The 24291-nt window shown below is 45.0% G+C and overlaps 2 protein-coding genes across 11 annotated transcripts in view; both read right to left on the bottom strand.

Annotated features, from left to right (window-relative positions):
• Positions 1–3488: 3488 nt before the first annotated feature.
• On the bottom strand, positions 3489–11299 carry LOC309346052 (phospholipase A2 inhibitor and Ly6/PLAUR domain-containing protein-like). 2 transcript variants are annotated; one of them, XM_081869707.1, is made up of 6 exons: positions 11113–11299; positions 10707–10816; positions 8346–8462; positions 5839–5991; positions 4990–5127; positions 3489–3841 (listed from the first exon to the last, which is right to left on the bottom strand). In XM_081869707.1, exons 2-6 carry the CDS (start codon positions 10753–10755, stop codon positions 3633–3635), a joined length of 666 nt encoding a protein of 221 aa, XP_081725833.1. In that variant the 5' UTR covers positions 10756–10816; positions 11113–11299; the 3' UTR covers positions 3489–3632. The 2 variants fall into 2 exon arrangements, with proteins under 2 accessions (XP_081725833.1, XP_081725832.1); XM_081869706.1 differs by having other exon boundaries at positions 11137–11299.
• A 2226-nt stretch (positions 11300–13525) lies between these two features.
• Positions 13526–24291, bottom strand: part of LOC309346026 (phospholipase A2 inhibitor NAI-like) — a 28438-nt gene continuing 17672 nt past the window's right edge. For 4 of the 9 annotated variants that reach the window (XM_081869659.1, XM_081869658.1, XM_081869656.1 and 1 more), the window contains exons 2-6: positions 18632–18755; positions 17412–17528; positions 16394–16549; positions 15076–15287; positions 13526–14130 (exon numbers count right to left, since the gene is read on the bottom strand). In XM_081869659.1, coding sequence (XP_081725785.1) covers positions 13921–14130; positions 15076–15287; positions 16394–16549; positions 17412–17528; positions 18632–18680 — 744 coding nt within the window. In that variant the 5' untranslated portion in view covers positions 18681–18755 and the 3' untranslated portion in view covers positions 13526–13920. Of the gene's footprint in view, positions 14131–15075; positions 15288–16393; positions 16550–17411; positions 17529–18631; positions 18756–22273; positions 22525–22806; positions 22831–23374; positions 23794–24291 lie in introns of those variants that run through there. The other 5 variants (XM_081869657.1, XM_081869660.1, XM_081869655.1 and 2 more) reach the window with 5 other exon arrangements.

Here is a 24291-nt window from a genome sequence, read left to right as displayed (position 1 = left end):
CAATATCTGGAACATAGCTCTGTCAGAACACCTCACACGTCGAGTAGTCAAAGGCATTTCCAAAAAAGATACATTTGGCACTATTTTGTCTCCTTTTCCTTTTATTAATAATAAAAAAATGTTTTAATGCCATCAACACTGGAAGAATGCTTATGGACAGGGTATATTGATTGGAAACTTTAAAGGAGCCACTGTGGCTGTTCGAATCATAGGATTGTAGAGTTGGAAGGGACCCTAAGGGTCATCTAGTCCAACCCCCTGCAATGCAGGAATCTCAGCAAAAGCATCCATGACAGATGGCCATCCAACCTCTGCTTAAAAACATCTGAGGAAGTAGAGTTAGATATCGACTGAAAACACTAAATGAGCCAACATGGCAGTAATGTATAATTCAGCGCATTTTTTCCCCGGGGGGAAGCAGGGATACACATACCTCTAAACATTTTGTGAATCTAACAGGAGAAGAAACTTAAAAAAGTAAGTTTTTTCTCTAGCATGGTGAATTGTCAGTGCGGTTGCTACCCCCGACGGCGGCTTATAAAATGGTGTTTTTCTTGAGTCAAAATGAGAGCACCCTTAAACATTTTGTAAGAAAAAAAGCTCTGGTATAATTAATGCTTTTTGTGATCATTTTATAGTATTGTAGCAATGGACAAAGTTGGATTACAACCTTTAATTTTGTTTGAAGTTTAAAAATTAAAAAATAAAGTAAAATGAGATCGCTCTTCCATTGAAATCATTCTATGCGTATTCACTAGATGGCACTGTCATGGACTGTAATGGTGGCATACAATTAATCCAGAATGCGGCAGCTAGACTGGTGACTGGGCGTGGCTGCCAAGACCATATAACACTTGTCCTGAAAGACCTACATTGGCTCCCAGTACGTTCCCAAGCACAATTCAAAGTGTTGGTGCTGACCTTTAAAGCCCTAAACGGCCTCAGTCCAGTATATTTGAAGGAGTGTCTCCACCCCCATCGTTCAACCTGGACACTGAAATCCAGCTCCGAGGGCCTTCTGGTAGTTCCCTCACTGCGAAAAGTGAGGTTACAGGGAGCCAAGCAGAGCGCCTTCTTGGTGGTGGCACCCGCCCTGTGGAATGCCCACTATCTGACTTTTAGAAGACATCTGAAGGCAGCCCTGTTTAGGGACGTTTTTAACATTTGATGTTTTATTGTGTTTTTAATATTCTGTTGGGAATCGCCCAGAGTGGCTGGGGAAACCCAGCCAGATGGGCAGGGAATGAATGAATGAATGAATGAATGAATGAATGAATGAATGAATGAATATCATCATCATCATCATCTGCTGGAAAAGTCATCCATTATCCATGCTTTGTAACTTCTAATGTTGCACGTGGGGCTCTCCTTGAAGGTGCTTTTGAAACTGAAGCTAGTACTGAACACAGCTCACTGAGACGGCTTGTCGGAAGCATGCTTTGGCAGTATTAAAAAAACTCCTTTGGCTTCCAGTCCAAAATATAGGGGACAATTCTGAAAGACCGAAATCAAGTGTGAGGCAACTTTGGCCCTCCATGATGCTGAAAGACTACTCTCATCAGCCCTGGCAAACATAGCCAAAGTCTAGGTATACAGGGAGCTAGCTGTGTGAGTGCCTGGAGGCGGTTGGAGGATGGATGGCGGCTAATGGATTGAGGTTGAATCCTGACAAGTCAGAAGTACTGTTTTTGGGGGACAGGGGGCGGGCTGGTGTGGAGGACTCCCTGGTCCTGAATAGGGTAACTGTGCCCCTGAAGGACCAGGTGCGAGCCTGGGAGTCATTTTGCACTCACAGCTGTCCATGGAGGCGCAGGTCAATTCTGTATCCAGGGCAGCTGTCTACCAACTCCACCTGGTACGCAGGCTGAGACCCTACCTGCCCGCGGACTGTCTCGCCAGAGTGGTGCATGCTCTAGTTATCTCCTGCTTGGACTACTGCAATGCGCTCTACGTGGGGCTACCTTTGAAGGTGACTCGGAAACTACAACTAATCCAGAATGCGGCAGCTAGACTGGTGACTGGGGGCGGCCGCCGAGACCACATAACACTGGCTCCCAGTACGTTTCCGAGCACAATTCAAAGTGCTGGTGTTGACCTTTAAAGCCCTAAACAGCCTCGGTCCAGTATACCTGAAGGAGCGTCTCCACCCCCATCATTCTGCCCAGACACTGAGGTCCAGCGCCGAGGGCCTTCTGGCGGTTCCCTCATTGCGAGAAGCAAAGCTACAGGGAACCAGGCAGAGGGCCTTCTCGGTAGTGGCGCTTGCCCTGTGGAACGCCCTCCCATCAGATGTCAAAGCGATAAATAACTACCTGACATTCAGAAGACATCTTAAGGCAGCCCTGTTCAGGGAAGTTTTTAATGTGTGATATTTTAGTGTATTTTTGGCTTTTATGGAAACTGCCCAGAGTGGCTGGGGAAACCCAGCCAGATGGGCGGTGTACAAATAAATTATTATTATTATTATTATTATTATTATTATTATTATTATTATTATATAAGTGACATATTGAGAACGAAAGCTTTTCCACACCTGCCCTAATCAGCTTGGAGTATCTAAAGTAGGGGAGGGGAGGAATCTTTTTCAGCCCAACAGCTTGAATACCTTCTGAGCCAACCTTTCAGGGACACCTGCGAATGGTGGATGAGGCCAGAGGGGAAACTGTGCAGAGCCATGAATGCGAATTCCACCTTTGCCAATTCCACTCACCCCTCTCTTTCCTCCACCCAAACTAAGGATAGGAAGATCCGCTAAGATCGGTTCTCTCAGTCTCTTTGTTTACCCAGGCTTAAATGCAGCTCTCCACATTTCTGTGGCAGATTTCCCTTTTTTAAAGCACTCTTTGTATTCTTTGGCATTTGGGAGTAGAATTCTCCTAATAAGCACATTTTTGTACGCAGTTGAAGCTAATGTACACATTTTTTAAGTAATTTCCCCTAATATGATGTCATTTTATCTTGTGAGCCACCATGAGACCCGTGGGCATAGGGCAGTATACAAATTTAATGAATAATAATAATGATAATGTTGTTTTCTGCATTTGCCCCATAGTAAATTCCCCTGGTAAATGTGAGCACAAGACGAGATGAGCACCTGAGCTGATGCAACAGGGCTTGTCCTGTGTTCTTAACCCCTTCTTTCCCTCCCTTTCATTTTCCTTTTATGAAAATCCTGAGAGGGGTTAAAAGTGGATCAAATTGAGCCCGAAGGACTTCCCTGCCACAAAACTTTTTTGAAGGCTGATTCTGAAACATCGCTGCCACCCCTGCTTCATCGGCAACCACCTCAGAATCCAAGGTGGTCTGTGAATACCCCCAAAGCGGGGGTATTTGCTTCTGCCTTGTTCAACGTGAATATATAGCCGTATTGCTTGGACCTCGAACCTATGCAAAGCAATAGGACAGAATGCTTGACTGAATAGCTTCCTTACACAAAACACATTTTTTACGTATAAAGGAGAAGAAAACCCCCCCGATTCCAATTGCAATTGATTTCCACCTGAGGTTTATTTTCACTCAGTGAATCAGAGAAAATCCATCTGGAAGGCCCAATTGAAGTATGAAAAAGTCGCCTATAGATAGGTGGAAGGCTTGATTGAAGGCAGAGCTGATACAATCCCATGCAGGTCCCTTTACATGAGGATTTTCAAGAGCAGGAGGAGCCCAGAGAAGGTTGGTAGGAGAAAGCCAGAACATTGAGATCCCCGAGAAACCTCTGGAATGCATGTCGCCCTCCTGATCAGATCAGAATTTCCCAAAATGGGACTGCGGCCACTTCTTAATGAGGAACAGACAGACTTAGTAGTACAGCCTTTCATGGTTCTGTCCACACTGTTTGTTTCTGGAAATGGAAGAGAAGAGAGGGGATTATGGGAATCATAACAGCTTTCAGCTATTCTCCAAATCACACATTTTTCCTAGATAGTGGAGCTCAATGATATCCGGTGTAAGGATGAGCAAATCAGTCCATCTCAGTTTCTCCTTTTTCCTGTCTTAAATTCAGTTCTCCACATTTGCACATCAGATTGCTATTTTCCCCATGAAATATTCCCCATGAAAACTCATAACCATTTCAGTCTTTCCTCCAACATACACTGGGTTGTAGGCAAATTTTGCCAAATATACACCTTTCTATATTTTGAAATTTTACCTAATAGAATGCATTTTGGATGTGATTTTTACTAATATGCATATTTCTTCTTGCATAGTTTACACCCGATAAATGCATTTTCATAGACATTCCCGGGTTGGAGAACAGCAAAGCAAAAATTAATATGATGCAAATTTCGGCAGACAGCTTTCTAACAATATGCAACCAAAGCATTTACGTGAGAAACAGCTGAAAGAAGAAGCCTGTGTGATTTAACTCAGAAGATAAGAGGTAGGGTTTTTTTGTTTTTTAAAAAAACACATCTTATGGAAGGGAACAGTGGCGATCTGCTTGTTCCTCTGAACTCAGCATGGCTCAGATTATATGTGATGATTATATGTGATGATATCGTCTTCCAGAGCAACTACTCTATTCTGAACTTAAAAATGGAAAGTGTAATGCTGGTGGTCAACAAAAGAGGTTTAAAGACTGTCTCAAGGCAAATCTAAAAAAAATGTAGTATAAACACCAGCAATTGGGAAACACTGGCCTGCGAGAGCTCCAGTTGGAGAATAGCCTTTAACAAAGGTGTCATGAGCTTTGAAGACACACAAACTCAGGATGCAAGGGAGAAACGTGCTAAGAGGAAGGCACGCTTGGCAAATCCACACCGTAATCAACTCCCGCCCAGAAACCAATGTCCCCACTGTGGAAGGACATGTGGATCCAGAATCAGCCTCCAGAGTCACTTGCGGACTCACTGTTAAAACCGTGTTTATGGAAGACAAACTTACTCGGGTACAAGGGATTGCCAAAGATGATGATGATGATACATAACCTAGAAAATTGGCGGGGAGGATGTGGGCTTCAAGGGACACAATGTCTGGGGAAGTGCTTACGGGCATGTGAATGCGAAGACACGTCAAAGCAGTACACATTGTGTCCTGTGCAGTTCACCATCTCTTCTTTGCACGTGTCCGACCACATGTGGCAGGCAGGGCACTGCTTTCCGTTCATTCTGGTTTCAATCGGTGGAACTGAAAGCAAGGTGTGGAAACGCTTAAGGGTTTGGAGGAGGCAGCTTGGTTGTTTACAGCTGTGGACAGGACTGGCCCAAGATGTTTCGGCACCTTACAGGGAGCCACAAAATGGCGCACCCATCTCCACTAGGGAATATCTAGATCGGGAACAAGAGGGAAAGGAAGATCTACATTGCGTTTTGGTGCCCCTGTGGATCCCACTGACCAAGGCGGTCACTTCACGTTTCCTCATGGAAAGCCCAGCCCATTGTAGAGGGAGGGTCTGCTGCCTGACCAAATTCTTTCAGCCTTCAGCCATCTTCCATTTCCCAACCTTCCTGCTTACACCCAGTAGGTGGAACTGGCTGTGGCAGCTTCCTCCTCCTTATTCTCAGCATTGCCACTGAGAAGGAGTGAGAAGGAACAGGACCATAACTCTCTGCTTTGCAGGTCCCAAGTAGCACCAGCCACTACTAGGCCAAAGCACAGCTAATTATATCTACCTTCAAGGTGGTTGTGAAAAGGGCGAGATATATTCATAGGGAAGGCAGCTAGTAGCTTTGAAGGTTAAAGGCCACTTCCACATTTACAGACCATACGGCAAAAATCAGAGACTCAGGGGCATGTCACATGTGCACACCTGGCTTCAGGGAACAGGTGGAAGGAAGGACATGGCGAGGGAAGAAGATTGGGGAGAGGAGCTAGCCCCCAACCCCATTATATACCCACATTTGGATTCAATTTTTTTGCACAAATTTTCGATGCAACAGTACACAACTGTCCTCATGAATCTTCCAGGTCCAAAGTACAATTCAATGGCGGAACTGGTACAGATGCTAGCAGTTACACAGTCTTTGTCTATAGTATTTTCCTTTTTTCCATCTGCAATTGAAGATGGGGGGGGAGGGAGATGGTTAATTTCATTTTACCACCTTTGCTTCCCACCTTTCCTCCTAGGAATGCATGTCAGCTGACATGGTTCACCCCATTCCATCCTCAGGACTGGTTAGTCTGTGAGATTGGGCCAAGGTCATCCAATCAGCTTCATTGGTCTCCCCAGCCGTAATCCAACACCTTAAACCAGCATGCCAGACTGGCTTCCATTTTATTCAGTCATCAAGATGATGAGCAGGGTTGTGTTTGGAAGGATGATGTAAAGATTAGGAATGGGTGAATATGTCGGTTTTGGATTTTCTCTCTTTTCCGAATCTTATTCAGTTCTCCACATTTCTGCATCAGAGACGGATATAGTGTCTTCCAAATGTAGCATATTGTGTTATATTTTCCCAAAGGAGTGAAAATTGTTCTGGCCAATTCACAACAAAACACATCATTGATTTTTCAGTATTTTTTTTCTTTAGTTCTTAAGATTTATAAATCTGAGGCAGGGTGCGGGTAGAGAAGCAGGAATGGTTTAACAACTCCTACAAATGATTCCCAGAGTTAGTTCATTCCTTAAAACAGGGGCAGACCCCAGCACGGTCACCTTGAGATATTGTGGACCACAGTTCCCCATCATCCCTGCCCATTGGCTATTGTGGCTGGTCTGATGGGAGCTGTTGTCCAAAATATTGGTTTGTTTGTTTGTTTGTTTGTAATCCACAGTTTCATTATAATATACAAAGGTGATAAACGATAGACGTTAAAAGCAAATCGGCAAAAGCATCCATAAAAACATCATCAAAAATATCAATAAATACTGGTTGATTAAAAAAGAAAGTCATATTGCAAAGACCTATACAGCCTCCAGAAGACATCACATTGTTCATGTCTGCTTGCAAGGCTGTAGATAGGGTTTGGCAAAGCTAAGAAAAGCATGTGACATTATTGATCCTTCTGAAAAATCTGTGGCTGGTATTGTCTATTCCTCCAGCGTAGTCCTGTGTTGTATTCAATCTTGTCTGTTAGTCACTTCAGGATGTGACTGGATTTGAGGAACTGGCTATTTATTACAGATAGGTAGCCGTGTTGGTCTGCCATAGTCAAAACAAAATAAAAAAATTCCTTCCAGTAGCACCTTAAAGACCAACTAAGTTAGTTCTTGGTATGAGCTTTCGTGTGCATGCATTCAGTGTATCTGAAGAAGTGTGCATGCACACGAAAGCTCATACCAAGAACTAACTTAGTTGGTCTTTAAGGTGCTACTGGAAGGAATTTTTTTATTTTGTTTTGGCTATTTATTGTGTATCTTGGTGCTGAAGCCTAATCCTTCTCGAACCAATGTCCAATCCAATCTGGGTGCTGTAAGGCACCTTCTGTTCCTCATTTTCTAAGACGCCACTGTGGCGTTTGCCCTCCTAGGTGGGTCATAAGGAAAGGGTTAAATGAGTGTGAAGTGATTGGCCAGTGGGAACCCAAGGGGAGGAGTTAGAGTTACAGTTGGAGTTGTTTGGATGTCAGTTGGGAGTTGGAGAAGGAAGAGGGAGGATAAGTCTGTGGGTTGGTCTAGTTTTGATGTGTGAGAATGAGAGAAACTGTTAGGAGGAGTCTGATAGACAGTTGGAATAATCAGTTAAAAGTTATTTGGAAGGTATAGGCCAGTATAGGAACTAAGGATAAGAAACTGACAAGAAAAATTATCTGAAACCATAAACTTGTTCAGGCTTATAAAATAAACTTGATTATTTGTTTTGATGTTAACAACTGTCTGGACTCAGTGTGTACCCGAGAGAAACAGGTTGGTGGCAGCGGGAAAGTGATCATAGTGGTGGCACAGGAATCAATAGACCGTCAAACGTCCGGGGACCCTGTGTGATCGCCACAGCCCCCTACTCCATTTGCTGCCTGGAATCTGGTAGCAATGGGTTCTTGTGGCACCCAGCGGGGTAGCATCAAACCCACTGAAACCCACTATTAAAGCAGAGCAGCTACACTTAATTGGCCCTTAAATCACCTTAGTCTGTGTCAGACTGAAGGCATGAGTCAATTAGTTTGTTCCCTGGGGTGGTTTGCTAGAGATAATTAACAAGGCGGAGGGCCCATACAATACTAGTAGTAAGTGACTTTGACTGATCCTGTCCTTTGCCCTCTGCCATCATGGCAAAGGCCATAGCTTAGTGTTAGAACACCTGCTGTGAATGCAGAACATCCCAGGTTCAGCCCCTGCCATCTCCAGGTAAGACTGGGAGAGGGATTCTCTGTCTGAGGTCATGGGACCAGCCAGCATAGACAGTACTGAGCAAAATGTACCAATGATCTGACTCCACTTCTGCTTCAATAATCTCTCTCCCACTCACCTACAGTATTTTCAGTGTATGCGATCATGCAGGCATTTTTCTCCAGAGGGCAGGTCTTCTTAGGTCCTGTACAGTGGGTGCCATTGCTGAAACAAACCTCACACTCTAAAGAAGCAACTGGAAGAAGGAAAAGGAGGAGGCTGGGAGGCAATTTTTTAAGGACTCACCCTATTCAGTTGATTGTAAAAGGTAAAGGGGTAAAGGGACCCCTGACCATTAGGTCCAGTTGTGACCGACTCTGGGGTTGCAGCGCTCATCTCGCTTTATTGGCCGAGGGAGCTGGCATACAGCTTCTGGGTCATGTGGCCAGCATGACTAAGCCGCTTCTGGCAAACCAGAGCAGTGCACAGAAATGCCGTTTACCTTCCCTCCAGAGCGGTACCTATTTATCTACTTGCACTTTCACGTGCTTTTGAACTGCTAGGTTGGCAGGAGCAGGGACCAAGCAACGGGAGCTCACCCCGTTGCAGAGATTCGAACCGCCAACCTTCTGATCAGCAAGTCCTAGGCTCTGTGGTTTAACCCACAGCGCCACCCGCGTCCCTTGCTCAGTTGATTGTACTTTATTTCAAACCTCCTTCATTGGAGGTTTTTAAGCAGAGGTTGGCTGGTCATCTGTCATGGGTGCTTTGGTTGAGATCTCTGCATCGCAGGGGGTTAGACTGGATGACCCAACTCTACAATTCTATGATACTACGATTCATGTTGTGTTTTAAATCGCTGTAACCTGCCCTGTAACCTAGGTGTGAAAGGAAGGAAGTAAACCAAATAATAATAATAATTTTGTTCCCATTTTCTGAAACTCCTTGACTATTCATCTTAGGGAACTGTGTTCATTATACTGCAATTTTTCATTGTGCAAATTGTATTCTCTGATCCATGTTGTAGATAAAATACATTTTTAAAAAAATGAAAACACAATGTGAAAATCAGTGAAAACCATTTCTTGTTGTTGTTGGGCATCTACCTGTCTTGAGAGGCAATGAAGTGTACCTTCAGGGGCGAAGTCAGACCAGTGGAAAATCACAGCACCTGCTGGGGCTGCAGAGACTGGTAACTCATAACTGCTGCCTCTTGCGTTGTTTTTGCTGGATTAGCAGCATGGAAGTGACCTCTCCCTGCCACAAGCCTGGGCGGCATGTATGGAGGTCCTGGGCTGCCCAGGCAATAAGATCCCCCTCTCGGCTTCACTGATGTGGTCCAAAGGAAATCAGAGAATACACCTGGCACCAGCTTTGCTGTAGGAGTTGCCAGAAGGAGGTGTACAAAACGCCTTCCAACTGTCTTAGGAACTCCACTTGGAATTTGTTGTAGGGTTTACTCCTTTAACCTTTTCTTCTCCCAAAAATATCTCTCAATTTACAACTAAAATAACAAGGTAAAGTGGTGAGTCTACAGCATACCCTCCAACATTTCTCTGATGAAAATAGGGATGTCCCATTCTATAATGATATTTTTACTATTTATATCCCACACACCTTATTGGGTTGCCCCATCACTCTGGGAAGCTTCCAACACATATAAAAACATAATCAAACATTAAACATTTTTTTAAAAACCTTCCCTCTATAGGATTGCCTTCAGACGGCTTGGGCGTTGAATACCCTCCAACATTTGTCCAATGAAAATAGGGACATCCTAAGGAAAAGCGGGACATTCTGGGATCAAATCAGAAACCAGGACGGCTTCTCTAAATCAGGGACTGTCCCTAGAAAATAGGAACACTCGGAGGGTGTGCTACAGCATATGAAAAAATTGTACAATGAAGGTGCACCTTTGCAGGAAGGGAAATGCACACATTTTTCAGAAGACAGTGCACAGCAATAATGTATAGATTAGCATGCTATATTCAGGTAGGTAGCCGTGTTGGTCTGACGCAGTCGAAATAAATAAAAAATTGTCTGGTAGCACCTTAGAGACCAACTACGGTAAGTTTGTTCTGGGTATAAGTTTTTGTGTGCATGCATGATATCTGCAAAAGTGTACATGCACATGAAAGCTTATACCCAGAACAAACTTAGTTGGTCTCTAAGGTGCTACTGGACATTTTTATTTTATTTTAACATGCCATGTACAAGCAAGCGAAAATGTGACCTAATAGATTGAAGCTGTTGAAAAATGTGCAATTTGCATCTCTCTTTTGAACAAGACCGTGCTCCTTGGTTTCTTTAGTTTAAAAATTGCTCGCAACAATTGCTTTCCACACGATTTCTTTTTAAAATTCAAATTTAAAGAAATTACAAAAGACGTTGCGGGTGCCTTTCCATCTTATGCCCCTACCAGTCTCGTGAAACTAGCTTGCATCTGACCCCAGCTACCCCAGTGGAATAAATTTCCAGTGAGAGAGCTGTCCTTCCTTACCTGTTGTAAGGAGGGCGAAAAAGAAGAAAAATTCCACGAGATCCTGCATGGTGATGGGAAATCCAGAGAAGCTGTCACCAAGGTGAATCCAATACTCTGGCTCAAAGGGCCTGTAAGGACAGCAAAGGGGGGTGGGAGTCAGCCAACACCTTAGCAGAGTATCATAGGTTGCTGGCACCTGGGGCAGGGCTAGTGTTGCGCCCCCTGGTGGATTGGGTAGCTGGGGTGAAGATTCCTCCACCAAGGAACCCAGAGGAGCTTGCCTGGCTGCCCAGAACAGCACAGGAATGGCTCAGAGAGTGCACAGGTAGGCAGGCAGGCAGACTCCTAGCCACTCTGAGCCAGAGTGGAGAGGTGTGATTTTTGCACATACATCCCAGGGCCTGAATCCTTGGGAGGGGCCAACCTGGTCAACTTCTAGGTACATAACCTGTTGCCGAGTGGATGTTGCGTTCAGGTACATGCCATTAGCAGGAGTAACCGAACAGCTGGAGGAATGGATTGATCATAGCTGAATCCCGCTGAACACAATGCACTCTACCTTGAAGCCGATGTTCAGTCTACCTCCACTAACTGCCATCTAAGCCACTAAGATTCTGTTTCCCTTAAAGCAACAGTACTTAAGACATCACAACACTTGGGGGCAGGAGAGTGTCTCCCTCGGAATGGAATCAAGAGGTTCAATGAGGCTGAGGGTACGTTCTATGTGGGTTGAGGGTATGTTCTATCATATGTGGTGGACTTCTAAAAGTGTAAAAGAGTATTGGGAAATAATTTATAATGAATTGAAAAAAAATGTTTAAAAGTACTTAAAATAAAAGAGAGTCCTTTGGGGGGGGCGGGATAATTCAGGAGGAAATTCCCAGGAATCAAAAAAGGCTATTTATGTATGCCACTACTGCAGCCCATGTTTCGTTAGCCCCAAAATGGAAAGCGAGCGAGGTCCCAGCTAAATAAGAATGGCAACTTAAACTAATGGAATACATGCAGCTGGCAGATTTAACTTACAGAATAAGAGAACAAGAAGAATATACATTTAAAGAAGATTGTAAAATGTTTAATGAATATATGGGTGAAAAGTGTGTACATTTGAAAACGTTGGCCGCATTAAGATAAATTCAACAGTGTAAATAAGTGAATGCAAAGGACCTGAAATAAGTCATCAGGATTGGGGGCAGGGCTTACAGACAATTTTAGCTAATAGAGGATGTCTTCCTAAGATATTATTATTGTCATAGTTATTATTAATATACTTTTATTATCCGCCCGTCACACTAGGGTCGCTGGGCAAATAAAAGCAATTAAAACAGAACATTAATATTAAAAGATAATAGGCATAATATTAAAAATAGGTGTGGGTGGGTGAGTGGGTCTAAGCCAAGGTAAAGAGGTGCATCTTCAGCATTCACCCAAAGCTGTATAAGGAAGGCGCTGGGCACACCTCTGTGGAGAGGCCGTTCTCCCTGGCCACAACTCCTGAGCCTGTGAGGCCAGTGGAACAACCAAGAGGGTATTCTCTGTCGATCTTAGCACCAGAGAGGGTTGGTAGAGAAAGTGACGGCCCTTCAAAATTGTGGAGTTGTGGATTTGTTTAAAGTTTTAAACACTAATGTGAGAGCGGTCCAGAAATAAACCGGTAACCAGTGCAGCTGTTTTATAACATGTGAGGGGGTCAAATAAATAAATAAATAAATAAATAAATAAATAAATAAATAAATAAATAAATAAATAAATAAATACACACACACACACTTCATTTGGATTTATTTCTGATAGTACTCACAGTATGCTGGCATTTTTATCAATATAAAACACAGGGGGACAGGGGGGCGGGCTGGTGTGGAGGACTCCCTGGTCCTGAATGGGGTAACTGTGCCCCTGAAGGACCAGGTGCGCAGCCTGGGAGTCATTTTGGACTCACAGCTGTCCATGGAGGCGCAGGTCAATTCTGTATCCAGGGCAGCTGTCTACCAACTCCACCTGGTACGCAGGCTGAGACCCTACCTGCCCGCGGACTGTCTCGCCAGAGTGGTGCATGCTCTAGTTATCTCCCGCTTGGACTACTGCAATGCGCTCTACGTGGGGCTACCTTTGAAGGTGACTCGGAAACTACAACTAATCCAGAATGCGGCAGCTAGACTGGTGACTGGGGGCAGCCGCCGAGACCACATAACACCGGTCTTGAAAGACCTACATTGGCTCCCAGTACGTTTCCGAGCACAATTCAAAGTGCTGGTGTTGACCTTTAAAGCCCTAAACGGCCTCGGCCCAGTATACCTGAAGGAGCGTCTCCACCCCCATCGTTCTGCCCGGACGCTGAGGTCCAGCGCCGAGGGCCTTCTGGCGGTTCCCTCATTACGAGAAGCAAAGCTACAGGGAACCAGGCAGAGGGCCTTCTCGGTAGTGGCACCCGCCTTGTGGAACGCCCTCCCATCAGATGTCAAAGCGATAAATAACTACCTGACATTCAGAAGACATCTTAAGGCAGCCCTGTTCAGGGAAGTTTTTAATCTGTGATATTTTAGTGTATCTCTGGTTTTTATGGAAGCCGCCCAGAGTGGCTGGGGAAACCCAGCCAGATGGGCGGGGTACAAATAACAAATTATTATTATTATTATATGAATACTAGCAACTCAATTTATATAAATTGGTGTGGGTGGGTGGGTGGGTATCCCAAAAATACTGTGTTTAACCATCGAGAGAGCCAAACTGCATTCAGAGAAAGTGGTGAATGAACAAAAGAGGAGCATAAATGAATGCAGAGATGCTAATTTAGAGTCAGATAAAAAACAAAAACAAAAACAAAAATAAAGCATGCATTCATGTTTTATTTGCTTTATTCCTGGTTGCTATTTTCACTGAGGAAAACAAGGAAACTGGGCTCATCCACACTTGCCTGGAACACATTGGATGTAGCGGTTTTCTGCTTGCCCCGCACTTTCTAGGCATGGGTCTGAGCGATTTCACCTTTGCACTGCCGCTTTCCTTTGGAAAACCAACTCTTTGGTGCTAAATCGGAACAAACAGCAATCCATGGGAAAACCCAATTTCTTCTGATTCATTGCTGAATATTGGGTTTCCCTGGGAGGAAGCGGCAGGGCAAAGAGATGCGTGGAGAGGCCCTCTACCTGGAAGGCTAAGCTTCATTAAGAAAAAGTGTTAAGCAGAGCAGGGAATGAATGCAGAGATGGTGCAAGTTCCTCACAGGTGCCTTTTACCATGGGATCTTCAGGAACAGGAGCCCAGAGAAGATTGGCAGGTAGAGCCCAGAGGATCGAGATCCCCTAGAAGGATCTGGGGTACACCTGGCATTTACGACGATAGTATCTTTTTCTTCCAAAATGGGAGGTATGCCTTTGTTCATTGCAGCACAGGTAGACTTGATAGTGCAGCCTTTCATAATTATGTCTCTGAATTCTCCACCTGGAAACGGAAGATGAGATGGGCTGATTATGTGGGAATGTTCAGGGTGGCAGGAGAGGATATATTGTTTATTAATATCTTTCCTAACTTACGTTAGCAAGTTCCTTTATGTAGCAGAGTTACATTCCCCCTTTTTATATGCACAGCAGATAGCTGGTTGCAGGCTTGTGTGAGCCTCTCACTATTATACAATACAATCTGTCTCAGACTGAATTGTACGTTCCTGGTAAGTTCCCTTGAATCCCTCTTAAAAGAATAAAGATGCAACAGTCTTATTCAAAGGCAATAAAAGACGTTTACTCACATCAGATCACAGTTGGATTCCTGAAGGCAGACTAAGTTACAAATATGTACATGTGGATCTACTCCATATGGGGGAATAATCCCAGTGCTTCTGCTAGCTGAAAGCTAGCAGAGCGGTCCTAGCTAGAAGCTGGTCAAATGAAGAAGTAAAAAAGAGGGAGGTGTGCTTTTCTCGTCCTTTTCTTACCTAGACAGGTTAGGTCACGCCCACCTCTAGTCACATGCAAAAGGAAGGATGCTCCAGCCAGGAGGAACAGGAAGTTTCAACTGGCTGAACCAAACATCCCCTCGCATGTCTTCTCTAGCATTACAAGGAATGTTGTACTTGACTGCCTCTCATGGATCATATCCCACAGATTAGAAAGGAATTGTAGTTGCCGGTAACAGCCCCTCCAAACTAGCCTGTAGTTCTTTGGATTTCACCCGGGATCTTTGCCATCCAAAGTAAATGTTCATGCACTGAGCCATGATCCTTTCCCCAAGTGTGGGGTGATCACCTCCCTTTTCTGGTAGAAGCATCCCCTTATATTTTGTGAAAGGCAGCAACACCCATTTCTTTCATGCGCCGCATCAATCCCAAACCAGTGCAGCTACAAAATGCATGGGGGTTTGGGACTGAAAAGGAGCACTGCATCTTACCGGCGGCTTTTGAGCGTGAGAGCACATCAAAGCAGAACCTCTCCGGTCCAGTACAGTTCACCATATCTGCATTGCATGTGCCAGACCAAGAGTAGCAGGAAGGACACTGCTTTCCATTGGCTTTCGGATTTATTCGTTGCGCTGAAAGCAGGGACGGGGTGGGGGAGTGGAGCAGATTCTCAGTCCAAAGGATTGGAGAAGAAAGCAACAGAGATGCTACAGAAGACAACCAATTTGAACACACACCCCACCCCAGGACTCAAATCACTGAGAATAAATTCTACTCGGGTTTATGATGGTCATCATTTTATGAATCCAGTAACAAGTGCAATGAAATTATTTATTTATTTATTATTATTATTATTATTATTATTATTATTATTATTATTATTATATTACTTAAATTCCTATACATTTCCCACGAGCACAAGGTGGCGTGGTTCACCCACTCTTCATTTAATCCTCACAACCACCCTGTAAAGTAGGCTAGGCTGGGAGATGGTGACTGGCCTAAGGGCACCCAGTGAGCTTCATGGCTGAGCAGGGATTTGAACCTTGGTCTCCAAGATCATACTCATAGAGTTGGAAGGGACCGCGAGGATCATCCAGTCCAACCCCCTGCAATGCAGGAATCTTTTGCCCAATGTGAGGCTTGAACCCACAACCCTGTGATGGCCTGGGACCCGGGCTCAGACTCGGAATCAGAGGTGTCTCAGTCCGCACCGGATCCTTTGCCTCAGGCGGCAGCTGAACCAAGTCTGGGGCCCAATTCTGAAGAACCCCAGTCTGCACAGGTTCCCCTGCAACAAGCACCAGCTGGGCCGACTCAGGAGCCTGAGTCTGCCCTGGCTCCAGATGAGGGGATTACCTCATTGCCTTCAGCTGGGCAATCACTTGCAGCTGCTCCACTACCAGTTGGGTGAGGAGAGGCTGAGGTGGCCTCTGGGTCTAGTAACCCACCGACATCTCCCAAGCTGCAGAGACTGAGGTGTGAGAGGAGAGACCTGAGTACTCGCAGGAGGAGTGCTTGCCTTCGGGCGAGACAGGGAGGTGAGTCACCGGGGGATCAAGACCTGGCCCAGCATTCTAACCACTGCGCCACACTGGCTCTCAATGTGATGCAACCTTCGGAATGCAGCGTTGCTGAAAGCGCCAGCCTGCAAGCTATGGCCATCTGTCATGGATGCTTTAGCTGAGATTCCTGAACTGTAGGGGGTTGGACTAGATGACCCTCAGGTCCCTTTCAACTCTAAGATTCTATGATTCTACGAAAAGGAAATAGTGGTGGTAGGACAGGGGGAAGAGAAAACATATGCACTTACAGCGTGGAGGGACTATCAATGCACAGTCATTGCCAGTGCAACAGCTCAGGCTGGTCCTTATGCTTTTCCCTTTCCCTATAGTCATGTGCTTTGGGGGATAACTGCACTTCTCAGAGGATGCACAGCCTCTCACTACAGTCTGAAGCACCTTGCCATCTGCAGAAGAAGAGAAGAAAAAGAGGTTAATTCAGTCACAATGAAAGCATCCACCTTATTTCACACAATATTAAGAGTGGTCAATGTGAATAGGGGTAAGGTACAATGGCCTTCTCTCCCGTTTTTAAAAACTGAGGTTTTTCTCTTCTCCCTCCTCTCTCCCTTGTGAATAAATTATATTTTTCTCTTCTTTGCAAGCCTAACCTCCCCTCTCAGACCCCTGGAAGCCGCAAGGCTTCTCTATCTGTTGGCAGAACTACGGGCCTTGGGACAAAGCAGAGGAATGGGGACTCTAGTGATTCAAGACAGCTTGATAAGGTGGGCAGTAGAGAATGCAACATTTATATGGGATAGTAGAATTAGCTAAAGAATGCAGACCCTCCAAGTGTCCCTATTTCCCAGGGACAGTCCCGGATTTACAGAAGCTGTCCCGGTTTCTGATTTGATCCTGGAATGTCCCGCATTTCCTTAGGACGTCCCTGTTTTCATCTGAGAAAAGTTGGAGGGTATGAGAACACAACTTTGATGAAAAGTTCCCCGCTGCTGTGGCATTGTTTATTGAATATAGGACCATGCTTCTGTAACCACTGAAAATGTACACGTGTGCAGATGATCCCTCAAGTAACTTATGCATATTCATAACATGTAGTGTTCATGTGAAACTTTGTAGATAAAAATGAGCTTCTTGCATTTGCTTGGTGCACAGAATCTTGGAGTGTTAACTCTCTGTGCCTCTTTCTTGCTTAAGCTTGAAATAAACCTTTTTCTATCATTCCACCCTGACAGTGTTTTCCTCTCTTTGTGTGTGTGGTCCTTTCCTGGTTTGGTGGGTTTAATTGTGTGTGTGTCCCTTTACACTTACCTATAATACTTTCAAGAAACACAACAATGCAAGTATCTTGGCCCTCAGCGCAGGTCTTCATCCTGCCCATGCAGCTGGTGCCAACATCAGTACAAGTTTCACACTCCAAAGAATTACCTGGAGGAAGGAAGAAAAGTAATCCTTTTGTAGGGGTATAAAATAGAGCCAACCCTCTTGACTCCTTTAAGCATTGCATGGTTGCTTGCCATCCCAGTCTCCAAACATTGTGAGATTCCAGAGGTTCCTGGCTCTTCCCCAAGGTTCGTGTTTCCTTTGGGATGAGGGACAGCGGAGATTGTGGTGCCTTTATGATGCAGTGGTACCTTGGTTGTCAAACAGCTTGGCTCCCAAACAAATCGGTTCCCGAACAAATTGACTCCCGAACACCGCAAACCTAGAAGTATTCCAGTTTGCAAACATTTTTGGGAAGCCGAATGTTCAATGCAGATTCTGCGGCTTCCAATTGAGTGCAGGAAGCTCCTGCAGCCCATTGGAAGCCACGCCTTGGTTTTTGAACAGTTCCAGGAGTCTAACAGACTCCTGGAACGGATTAAGTTCAACAACCAAGGTACCACCATATATGGTTTATTTACACATATATACAACCAGAGCCTGCAATGGAGGGGTTTGCAGCATTAGCACCCCAAAAGGGTCTAGCTGCAGCCTTGGATTCAAGCAGAGTCTTGCTGGCTTCCAGCCGCTAGCTCACATAACTCAACTCTCAAATCTGGCCTTTGTCTTTCTAACTCCGAGTGAGTTGAGGGAGAGGGAGCCATCTATTTTTTTATCTGGCACAGAGCCACTTCTTTTGTTACCTTAATGACCCATACTTAGAGGGCCTCACCAGAAAGCTAGCTCAATGATTCAAAGAATGGAATCTGTGCTGGAGCCAGGAATTAGAAGGGGGATCAGCAGGCCAGACCTTTGGCCTCTCTAGCTCAGTATTGTTTACACTGACTGACAGCAGCCCTCTCGGGATGAGTTCCCTCCCAGCTCTACTTGGGGATGCCAGGGACTGACTCTGAGACATTCTGCATGCAAAGCAGGTGTTCTGCCACCAAGCCGTGACCCTTCTTTCAAGATTTTTTGGAAACACAAACTCTAAAGAGCCTCTACTCAGGAGATTTTAAATTCTTTCCTTCCAACTCTGCGACAACAAACACTCAACAAACACTCCGTCTTGCATGCCCATCTCCAACTTGCTCCCAGCTACTTCTTACCCTTTGTCAGAAGTACGAAGAAGAGGAAAGATCTCAGGAGAGTCTGCATCCTGGTGGGACTGCCACAGGGGACAAGCAGTGGAGAAACTCTCTATGATGAAACAAATTTTCTGGCACCAAGAGCCTGCAAAGGGAAATGTCTGCAGGTCAAATGGCAACTTCCCGCAGTGTGCATATATACATTTGATGAGGCGTAAACAGAGACTTGCTCGTAATCTTCAGAAGCAGAGGGATGATACAATTCGCCTCACTTGGCAGAATGTTTACCACATGTGTGTTTGTGTGTTTTTGTGTGTGTGTGTGTGTGTGTGTGTGTGTGTGTGTGTGTGTGTAAGATGTGGAAACTCCTAACCCTTATCACATTCAATAACTTGGACATCAAATATCTGAATGAGCACTTCCCTTCCTATAATCCAGCCTGAGGAATAAGATCAGTGAAAGATCCACTTTCTTACACGTTTGGAGGGCAACAACTCAGTTGAGGGTCTTCTCAGTGATTCAAAAGTCCAGTTCAACCCCATTAATATATGAGTTGCTGTTGGGTTTTTAAAAATATATATATATGAAAATTTGCAATTAAATGTGTATTTTATCTCAATATTTGCAATTCTGAGCCTAGCATATCAGGAAATATGCATTTTGGTACATTTTATGAGCTGAAAACTATCACAAAACTCATAAGAAATGCAAAATCTGAAGTATACATTCTGACTGAGGTATTAATGAAACATTTCTCCAATGAAAATAGGGACATTCCATTCCATGATATTTAATATGTATATCTCACACCTATTACTGGGTTGCCCCAACCACTCTGAGAAGCTTCCAACATATATAAAAGCATAATAAAACATTTAACATTTAAAAACTTTCCCTATACAGGTTTGCCATCAGACAGTGGGGAGGCAGGCGTGTTGGATAACTCAACAACCTCCAACATTTCACCAGTGAAAATAAAGGTAAAGGTAAAGGGACCCCTGACTATTAGGTCGTCATGACCGACTCTGGGGTTGCGCCGCTCATCTCGCTTTATTGGCCGAGGGAGCCGGCGTACAGCTTCCGGGTCATGTGGCCAGCATGACTAAGCCGTTTCTGGCGAACCAGAGCAGCACACAGAAACGCCCCTGTGACAACAAATTAACAAAGACCTAAAGAGATGAAATAACATGAATTTCACTCTCTCAGCAAAATAGCCATGATCAAAATGATCACTCCCCCAAAACTAACCTACCTATTCCAAACCCTCCCATTCTGGATCCCCTCAACCCAACTCCGCAGTTGGCAGAGAAAACTACACTCTTTCATCTTCTCACATAAAAAACCAAGAATAAGCCCCAAATACCTGCACCTCCCCACCTCAGAAGGAGGATGGGGAATCCCCAACATAGAAGCATATTACATTGCCAACCAAATACGCCATATAATCCCATATATACTAGAAGATGAGACAAAACAATGGGTACACCTAGAGAGGGACACAATTGAAAATACCTGCACCACAACATACCCACTCCTCCCAAACAAACTAAAGAAAATTCCCACAACACTTAACAGGTACACACAGACCATGCTCAAAGCATGGAAAACACAAATAGGCAAACTATCCCCAACCCCATCCCCACTAATCCCCCTGGCGTACCACCCATTATTCCACCATTCAGCACAAAACCTCCAGATAAAAACCTGGCGAACCAAAGGCTTATATCGCCTAATAGACTTTTATAAAAGTAACAAACCCTTGTCAACACAAGAAATACAAGACAAACTAGAAGACACCCAAATGCCCTGGTTAACACAACACCAACTACATGCCCTCTTAAACAACCCAACAGTAAAATCGGCAGCAACTAGGCCCCTGACAACCTTTGAAAACCTCCTCCTAACAACAAAGGGAAACGGTAAAGGAACGGTATCCGCAATATACAAAATACTACTCCAAAATCCCGCAAATCCCCTAGATGCAATCAAAAAACAATGGGAGAATGACATAGGCTATGAGATTAACCCCACTCAATGGACCAGAATGTGGTCTAAACCCCCCTTTAAATCCATATCAACGAAAAGAAAAGAACTCACACTGAAACTCACCTACAGGTGGTACCTAACACCAAGGAAACTAGCGCTAATACACCCAGGAACCTCACCAAAATGCTGGAGAGGGTGCACCTCCACAGGCACATACCTCCACATGTGGTGGGAGTGTCCCAAAATCCAACTATTCTGGACAACAGCCATACAAGAAATATGTAAAATAACTAAGCAAGTTTTAGACTTCACCCCAGAATTGGCCCTACTAAACATCTTCCAAGACAACAATGCCCATTTACACCACAAAGAACTCATAACCCACCTTCTTTCAGCAGCCAGAAACACCATAACCAGACACTGGAGAGACCTGTCAGGAGTAAGCATGGACCAATGGTACCAAATAGTATGGGAAACAGCCCTACTAGAAAAATTAACTAATAAACTGAAACTGACACGGGGACAAACAGAAGAAGACACCTTCACCCCGGTATGGCTCCCCTTTATCACATACACAGCCCAACAGGACAATGACAATAATCCACCAACAGCATACAAATCAATATGGCTAACCTGATCCAAAACACCCACCCACCTCACTCACACACGAAAACAAAGATCACCACAGCCAATCACAAACAAACAATCACACCCTAGGCCAACCCCAACCTCTCTCACCACCAAAGGAACACAAGTGAACAACACAAGCACGCTGACACCAAACTCTACATACATTAAGCATAATAGAAACACCGCTACCTGACCCCACCCCCATCCATCTCCCCTCCCTCCACCCCCTTTTTTTTTTCTTCTTCTCCCCCTAATGCCTCAACAAATGAAACGGATTTGTAAAAATGTTACATGGAGAAAAAAAAAATACGAGGCATTACACTCACACTGTAAAACAAGAAAACCCTAAATAAAATATTTTTTAAAAAAGAAAAGAAACACCGTTTACCTTCCCGCCAGTGCGGTACCTATTTATCTACTTGCACTTTGACGTGCTTTCAAAATGCTAGGTTGGTAGGAGAAGGGACCGAGCAACGGGAGCTCACCCCGTTGTAGGGATTTGAACAGCCGACCTTCTGATCGACAAGTCCTAGGCTCTGTGGTTTAACCCACAGCACCACCTGGGACATCCTAAAGAAAAGTGGGACATTCCAGGATGGAATCAGAAACTGGGGCGGCTTCTCTAAATTCGGGATGTCCCTGGAAAATAGGGACACTTGGAGGGTATGGACAATTCAAGACAGTCCTTGGACTACCCTTATAGCAAATGTACATTATGCGCTGTATTTTCAAGCAAATCTAGGTCAGGCTGGTTGTTGTTTTAATTGCAGACACAAATGCAAGCTTAGGGGGGAAATACAGAGATGTGCAAGCCGAGATGGACTGGAGATAGGAATTTATCTATCTTTGCCCCAAGAATAGGAATGAGTTAAAGCAGTCTCCTTACAGCAAGGTAGAGGAGCTTCTGCCCCATGGGTCTAATGAAGTCTCCCCATTAGACTTTGCAAAGCTCATTTTAAAACATCTGCACTGCTTGCCAGTCTGTTTCTGGGCCCATTTCAAGGTGCTCATGCGCTTAAAGTCTTAATCAGCTCAGGCCCCAAATACCTGAAAGGCTTCCTCCTTCCCTATTGATGCCCTTGGCAAGGGGGAACAAGCCCTACTGCTTGTCCCACCACCCTCAAAAGCACAGTGGCAGCCGCACAGGAGCGGCGGGCCTTCTTTTCACAAACCGCTTTGAGATCTTTTACAACCGAGCAGTATATGCCTTTATGAAATTAATAAGAAGAACGAACGAATGAATTCTCTGTGGCAGGCAGCCACTGAGGCCACACCGATGCCCCGCATTTAGAGATCTAGAATACCGGTTTAAACAGTTATGGCTTCTTCCCCCAAAGGATTCTGGGAGATGGGCCTGAACTTCATAGGCATTGTCCTGACCAGGGCCAGTCCAAGGCATTTTTGTGCTTGAGGCGAACTACAAAAATGCCACCCTACGCCCTGCAGTGAAGGAGGAGCTAGTCAAAGTCAGAAACAAGAGGGGAGCAAGATCTGCTTCAGGATCTGCTGTCCCCGTTAATCCTGCCACCGGAGGCTGATGCCACACGTTGCCTCATGGGCGGGCTGGCCCTGGTACAGGCCCATAAAAGGCATCCTTGAAGCCCCACCAACCAGGGCCCTAAATGGCCTCAGTCCAGTATACCTGAAGGAGTGTCTCCACCCACATCGTTCTGCCCGGACACTGAGGTCCACCGCCGAGGGCCTTCTGGCGGTTCCCTCCCTGCGAGATGCCAAGTTACAGAGAACCAGGCAGAGGGCCTTCTCGGTCCTGGCACCTGCCCTGTGGAACACCCTTCCACCAGATGTCAAAGAGAAGAACAACTACCAGACTTTTAGAAGAATCTGAATGCAGCCCTGTTTATGGAAGCTTTGAATGTTTAACAGCTTTTAATGTTTAACAGACCACTGTATTTTAATACTTTGTTGAAAGAAGCCGCCCAGAGTGGCTTGGGAAATCCAGCCAGATGGGCGGGGTATGAATAATAAATTATGTATTATTATAATATAAAAAACATTTTAAACTAAGCTGGTGCCAAAACAGTGCCGTGGAGATGCCCGCCTGGTGTCAACCACACTAAAACAGCAATGCACACAAGTGCAAAAACATTCAGAGAAATCAGCTGCAACCTTCCAACAGCTTGACCTCACCCACAAAGGTGCTCTCCATCGCCTCCTGAGACAGACAAAGGCCAACAATACAATACTGGCATCAGATATTGATATGTCATTGAAATAAACAGTGTAGCATTTTCTTTGCAGGATGGAAAAACGGCACAGTTTCAAGATAGCCTATTTAAAAAAAGAAATCAGTTTCTGCAAGGTTTGGAACTGCCAGCATCAACCCCTTTTTAACAGCCCACAACCTTTTGGGGCTTTCCTGGTTGTCGCTCCTCAGGGCACGGAAGTGAGACTCTGGAAACCTCGCCAGTAATGCTGGCTTAATCACTCTGGAAACTCCATCACACCAAGCATCGGACCATTGCTCCATCGAGCTGAGTATTGTCAGCACTGACCGGCAGCGGCCCTCCAGCTTTGCAGAAAGGAAGCCATTCCCAGGACGCCGGGGATTAAATCTGATACGAAACAAAATAAAAAAAATTCCTTCCAGTAGCACCTTAAAGACCAACTGAGTTAGTTCTAGGTATGAGCTTTCGTGTGCATGCACACTTCTTCAGATACACTGAAACAGAAGTCCGGTGACTTCTGTTTCAGTGTATCTGAAGAAGTGTGCATGCACACGAAAGCTCATACCTAGAACTAACTCAGTTGGTCTTTAAGGTGCTACTGGAAGGAATTTTTTTTATTTTGTTTTGACCATGGCAGACCAACACGGCTACCTATCTAAATCTGATACGGTTTGCGTGCAATGCGTGTGCTTCGCCGCTAAGCTGCAGCCTTTCCCCCCTTTTGCAGATGGTTGGAAGAAGCAGAAATACGGGAGAGGAAGAAGAAACCAGAATCACGAAAGCAGCAGCAGCTGCAGGACTGCTTTCAGCAAGGAGGGAGGCTAAAGCCAGCTGCAGGTGCGCGCGCGTGTTTTGGGGGGGCTTCTAAGTGGGGACCCC

Source organism: Podarcis erhardii (genome assembly GCF_964252035.2).
Source record: "Podarcis erhardii genome assembly, chromosome: 7".
In the NCBI taxonomy this organism is placed as follows: domain Eukaryota; kingdom Metazoa; phylum Chordata; class Lepidosauria; order Squamata; family Lacertidae; genus Podarcis; species Podarcis erhardii.
Note: the sequence above shows the minus strand (reverse complement) of the source record. Positions and strands in the feature narration are given on the sequence as shown.